This window comes from Egretta garzetta, unplaced genomic scaffold (genome assembly GCF_000687185.1).
Source record: "Egretta garzetta isolate BGI_Z169 unplaced genomic scaffold, ASM68718v1 scaffold53, whole genome shotgun sequence".
Classification (NCBI taxonomy): domain Eukaryota; kingdom Metazoa; phylum Chordata; class Aves; order Pelecaniformes; family Ardeidae; genus Egretta; species Egretta garzetta.
Genome location: NW_009259312.1, coordinates 1,903,242 through 1,909,095, shown reverse-complemented (window position 1 = coordinate 1,909,095; position 5,854 = coordinate 1,903,242). Strand labels below are relative to the sequence as shown.

At 47.6% G+C, this 5,854-nt stretch overlaps 1 protein-coding gene across 3 annotated transcripts in view; it reads left to right on the top strand.

The window, feature by feature from the left end:
• NRK (Nik related kinase) overlaps positions 1-5,854 on the top strand; it is a 124,958-nt gene that overhangs the window by 50,204 nt on the left and 68,900 nt on the right. For all 3 annotated transcript variants that reach the window (XM_035891972.1, XM_035891973.1, XM_035891971.1), the window contains exon 4: positions 5,581-5,706. In XM_035891972.1, the coding sequence (XP_035747865.1) occupies positions 5,581-5,706 (126 nt within the window). The remainder of the gene's footprint in view (positions 1-5,580; positions 5,707-5,854) is intronic.

The following is a 5,854-nucleotide window of genomic DNA, read 5'->3' as shown; positions in this document are numbered from 1 at the left end:
ATGGGGCGGTTGAAGCCCATGCATCCCTGCTCTGCAGTTGCAGTAGGTAGGAGCCTGGGTACGGCTGAGGCTGATGCTGTACATGTCCAGGGCATCACTGAATCTCAGTTGTCCCGTAAAATAGCAATAGCTTTTCTCTGTTTCATAGCATTTGGTTGTTGAAGCCTCTCACAGCAGTAGTGGGTCCTAACTGTAATGTAGAAATCCTTTCAATCTCCACAATTTCAGTGTCATAAATTCAGAGCCTGTGGAGGATTCAGTATTTCTCTTGCATTGTTAGTCTGCTCAGGTTTAAGTTATTTTCTAATCCTTTGGTCTTGAAAAGCTAGCTTGAGGCATTAAATAAAGTCTTTAAAATATTGAAATCCTCGCCTCCAATGTCCTGGCTATAAATTGCACCTGAGAGCAACATCTCACATAGAGTTTGGCTTGTGAGAAATGGAAGCTGTCATAGTAAACCTGCCTGAGCGAGACAGGAGGCTCCTAGCCCCTGTGGCCATTTTCATCTTTGGGTGGTTATGTGATCTGATTAGTGCTGCACAGGGAACAGTTTTCTTAGGGAGGGAAAATTTCACGTGGTAGAAAACAGGAAGATTAAAAAAATAAATCAAGACAAATGCAGTCTTTTTCCCTTCACCCATCTCCAAAAAAAGTGGAGAAGAGCTGGATGCCTGGATTGGCCTTGTGATTTGTGTACCTGCTTGGAGGGACTCCCTGGCTCAAGCCTCCAGCAGATCGCTCTCATTCGAAGTGGGTGTTGTGGTTTAACCCGGCAGGCAGCTGAACACCGCAGAGCTGATCACTCGCTCCCCACCCCCATCAGAGAGATGGGGGAGAGAATTGGAAAAAAAATTAAAAGTAAAACCTGTGGGTTGAGATAAAGACAGTTTAAGAAAACAGCAGAGGAAAAAAAAAAGAACTACTAATAATAGAATATACAGAATATACAAAACAAGTGATGCACAGTGCAATTGCTCACCACCCGCTGACCAATGCCCAGTCCATCCCTGAGCAGTGGTCACTGCCCCCAGCCAACTCCCCCCCGTTTCTATACTGGGCATGATGCTGTATGGTCTGGAATAGCCCTTGGGCCAGTTGGGGTCAGCTGTCCCGGCTGTGCCCCCTCCCAGCTCCTTGTGCCCCTGGCAGAGCAGGGGAAGCTGAAATGTCCTGAACCTACTGTAAGGCCTGCTTAGCAACAACTAAACCACCAGTGGGTTATCAACGTTATTCTCATACTAAATCCAAACCACAGTGCTATGCCAGCTACTAGGAAGAAAATTAACTCTATCCCAGCCGAAACGAGGACAGTGGGGCAATTTCCAGTGGCTGAGTTTGACAGAGCCCCATGCCAGTGCAGGTTGGTGGTGCTTTGGTCACTGACCTGCTCAGTAATAGGTCAGTGTTGTCTGACTTGGAAGAGGATAGGATTGAACAAGAATATCCTAGGGGTCTGAGCTACTTCCTTACTACTTGGATATTGTGCCGTGGGTTTCTCTCCCACAGCATCATGTTTTCATCACTAGAAAATCCAACCTAAGAAGTCTCTCAGCTAACGTTTCATCAAAACCAGTACATTTCTGCCAAAAGATTCTGTTTCACCAAATCTATGTCTTTTTTTCTGGCAAGAAATCATTTTGTCAGAAATTCCTTGACTGGCTCCAGCTGTGATTGTTCAGCTCTAGGATTTGGGGCACACCAAGATCTGAGCAAATCTGCCCTTCGCTGTCATGAGCTGCAGCCCCAGGCTGGTTTCTGAAGAACGGCAGCAGGATGCTGTGGTCATTGCGGGATCCTCTGGACATCTGTCAGGAAGCGCTGCCGTGTCACGTTGGGGAGGAGCGGGGGGAGCTCTTTGAAATGGTTGACGGGGAGGTGATGGCAACGTGTGCTCGTGTGCCTCTCCACGCCAGCTCTGCTTCCTGTTATCCGACGGTGCCCAGCTGCTTTTCTCTTCAGCTGTCGGTGCAGATGATCAAAGAGCTCTTCAGCAGCAGGTCATTCTCTGTCTGTCCTTGTTTTCAGTCTTTCCAGAGAGCAAAATAACATTTAAGTGAGAAACTTGTCATCAGAACTGCCCCAGTACTAAGGGGTCTCTTGGTGGAGCATTTATCAGCTGATGATCTTGCTTCCATTTGAAGTCAGAGGCGTGTGCTTTCTAGTTCTTTGCTTCCTAATGTCATTGCAGATAGGCCCACATCTTCAAAAATAGCCTTTGATCATGAACCTGTCATCTTTGTGCACGCAGCCATCTGTGCCTAGAAACGCATTGGTTTGTGAAAGCAAACAGCTTTTTGCACCTGCACATCTGCAAGCTTGTTTCCTTTTCTTAAGAAGCATGATTTATGAGCAGGTTTCTAGACCCCTGGGAGATGTGGCTGATGGGCACGCAGACGAGAGGGGTGGTGGAAAGTGGAAATCCTGAGCATGTACATGCACTATAAAAAGTTGAGGGTGCTTTTGTCCCCAGTCACCCTGCTTGAAGGATGTATATAGCACTGAGACTTTGCAAGTTTGGGTTCAGTTCCTGGCTGGGCCTCAGGCATGGCCCATGGGACAGAATCGCTCATATTTACCCTTCTGCCTTGGTTTTTCCATGTGAAGTAGAGTAAGTTTTCCAAAACTCACTCAAGCACTGGGAAGACAGAGTACTTTTTGTCTGTGAAATGCCCACCTGCTGTCCTGTATAGCCCTTCACCTTATAGGCCGGCTGATATTTGAAGTCATATCTCTGTCTTTGGAGGATGCACGAGTTTGGCTCGGAGGGTTTCTGCTTGGCAGTGGTGGGGCTCGGCAGGGAAGCCCACTGTCCAACCCGAGCAGCATCTTCCCAAGGCACTCATCCTGTACCTGAGCGGTGTACAGCAGCGTGCGGGCACGGGTAGCTGCCTCTACGGGCAAGGATGGGCAAGGGAAGAAGAGGCAAGTGCAGGGAGGGAGCAGGTTCTAGCCTCCTGGGTAAATAGATAAGGACACAAGATAAAGCAGGAATTGGATCATCTTGCTGGTAATAGGAAAGGAGCGTTACACACATGCAGCTACTCTTTGCTCTTGGGTGTGGAAGAGCCTATGTGGTGCTCCAGCTGTGCTCACAAACAGGCACACGCTTATCTTTGTTTTTAAAACATGGAGGCGAGATTGCAAGAGGAATAGAAAGTATTCAGGTAAGAGCTGTGCCAGCACGGTTCGAATATCCAGTAAATTAATTGGGCAAAGGAAGAAGAGCTGAAAAAGACGCAACAGCTCTGGGGAAGTGGTTGAGATCTGCCAGCTCCCCGAGGGGAACTTTGTGAAAGCTGCAGGCTGGTGCTGAGGGCACAGCAGGGAAGCGCTTCAGGCAGGCTCCACCACTGCGAAGTTCACGCAGATGGGCAGAGTTAAAAAACCCCAGAACCTTAACATCTGAGGAGATCTTAAGTAGCTTGGGGAAGGCCTTTACCAATGATTACTGGTGCCCCTCCACATGTTTGGTTGCCCTAGCAGAAGGAGTGGGGAGGATGCAGGAGGGGCAGCAGGGAGAGGGTAGGAGTCCTCCCTGTTTGTCCCGCTTTTAGCCCTTCTTCCCTAAAGATCCATTGTCAGAGCTCAGTGACAGGACCCTTGTGGTCAGGTCCAGGAGCGCAGTTCCCATCTCCTTATTCTCTGCCTCCTTCTCCTCACCTGCCTGTTACCAACCCTTTTACATGCACTCTTTGGCGTTCCAAAGGGAGTAGAGCCTTGTCTCCTCTCCCAGAAAGTGTCTGCACGAGCTCTCAGCTTCCTTTGATTGTGCCCTGGCCACGTGCAGAGAGAAATGGGACCTTGCTGCTGAGGATTTCCTGCGTGCTGTCTGGGAGTCAGCACTGATTTCTCTTGGAGACGCCAGATGCTGCACCAGGCTCCTCCTCACCCTCTCTAAGTCATACAATGTCCAGGGCTGTATCAAGCTGAGGATTAAGGATCCTCCTTTCTCCTTAATTGCAAACAAAAGATAAACTAAATATCTAGTGTAATGCGTGCAGCTTGAGAGCCTGCGTTCAACAAAGGGGCTGTCCTGAAACCTGAAATAGCTCATTTTGCTTCAAGTGGAGTTATTTTACATTTCCCATTTCCTAAAGCTTAAGACAATCAGGCTTTGGTCTGGTAACGTGTCCCCTGTGGATTGATGTTGCTGGGGAAAACTTATTGGTCCCTTCTGTTCTGTTGGGAATGATTTTTGTGTGGTTGGGTTTAATAAGACGCATCATATGCATATGCTTGAGGGAATTTGGCTTCAGCCTGTCAGGCTTTAATGTTTTGCTACAGGTAGAAAGGACAACACAGCTGGTTTTGTAAGCACTCTGTTGTGATGGTTAAAGGAATGCTTTGATGGCAAAGCTGCTGGAAAATAGTAGAAAAGTGCAGAAAAATGTCCTGTGGGGCTGAGCTGTTCTTGCTGCCTCTTTTTTTCCCCCTTTCAGCTAGTAAGCGCTGACTGGGATGTTTTGCAGCAAGGTAAATTATTTTTCAGCTTTGTCATGCTCCTTTTAACTGATACAAGGATACCTTGCAGCACCACGCATTTCCTATTAAAGCAAATGAGACAGCAAAATCTACAGGCATTTCACTGGGTGTTGTGCACCATTTCTCTTGGTGGCAACATAGCAAGCAGGCTAGCTCGGAGAGGACCTCTTCAGATCTGGCAGCTCCCTCTGAAAAAGGGCATTTCCTTCTAATGTATTTATTAAAACTTGTGTTTCCATTAGTTGTCTTATTGTGCGCAGTGCTGTACAGGGCAGAAGAGAACGTCCACCCTGAAGAGACTGAAACAAAGACAGTGGGCAGACAGAGCTAGCTGGTGTCTGGCAGGAGATGTCTAGGGGTGTGCTAGCCCCCGGCGTGCCAGAGAATTAACTGATGGCACGATGTTAGGAGGAGGGGAAAAGACCTCTGTGGTCCAGGTGTGGTGGCCTCACAACTGGAAGGAAGGAGTAGATCCTAACCCTGCACTGGCTCTGGAGTTTGACTTGTGGCAAGTTGCCTCCTTCTTGGCTTTGATTTCCTCCCTGCAAGACCCTCCACGGGACTGGGAAGACAAATTGGCTGATGTGTGCACTAAGTGCTTTTCCAAGTATTTAAGTAATGGAGTGTTAGGAATATTTTTATTTTTGTTTGAATCTGGTTAGTTTCTCCAAGACTAAATTACTGCATACAGAAACCACACATGGGGCAGTAACAAGTCCTGTCTAAGCCCCCTGAGGAAACAATATGAGATTGTTATACCCAAATTGGGACATTTTTGATTCTTTAGGTCAAACCCTAGCAATTAATTGGTTTAGACCGATGGATCAGGGTGATTCTGTGGCTGGTTTAAGAGTGTGTCCTTCAGTTGTAGTCTCATGATCACAGGATAACTCAGGCTGGAGGGAGCCTCAGGAGGTCTCTGGTCCAACCTCCTGCCCAAAGCAGGGTTGGCCATGGGATCAAACCAGGTTGCTCAGGGCTGGTTCCAGCTGGGTGCTGAAAGCCTCCAAAGACAGAGGTTACTCTGCAGCTGTGGGCAGCCCCGGAGCTCAGTGATCTCTGGTCACCTGAGGAGGCTTCTGCTTTCTTTTGCTACAGAATGAAGAGGAGGAAATCAAGCTGGAGATAAATATGCTAAAAAAGTATTCCCATCACCGGAATATTGCTACATATTATGGTGCATTTGTAAAGAAAAGTCCTGCAGGCCAAGATGATCAGCTCTGGGTAAGTGTTTAGTGTCATTTCTGTTCATCAGATTTACAGCTCCTTTCTTTAGAGCTCCAGCATGCTTGGCTTGGAAGCCTCAGTGAAACTCTGAAGTCATTGTTCTGAAGAATAACATATAAAAGAGAAAAATTGTTCCTCCCTACAC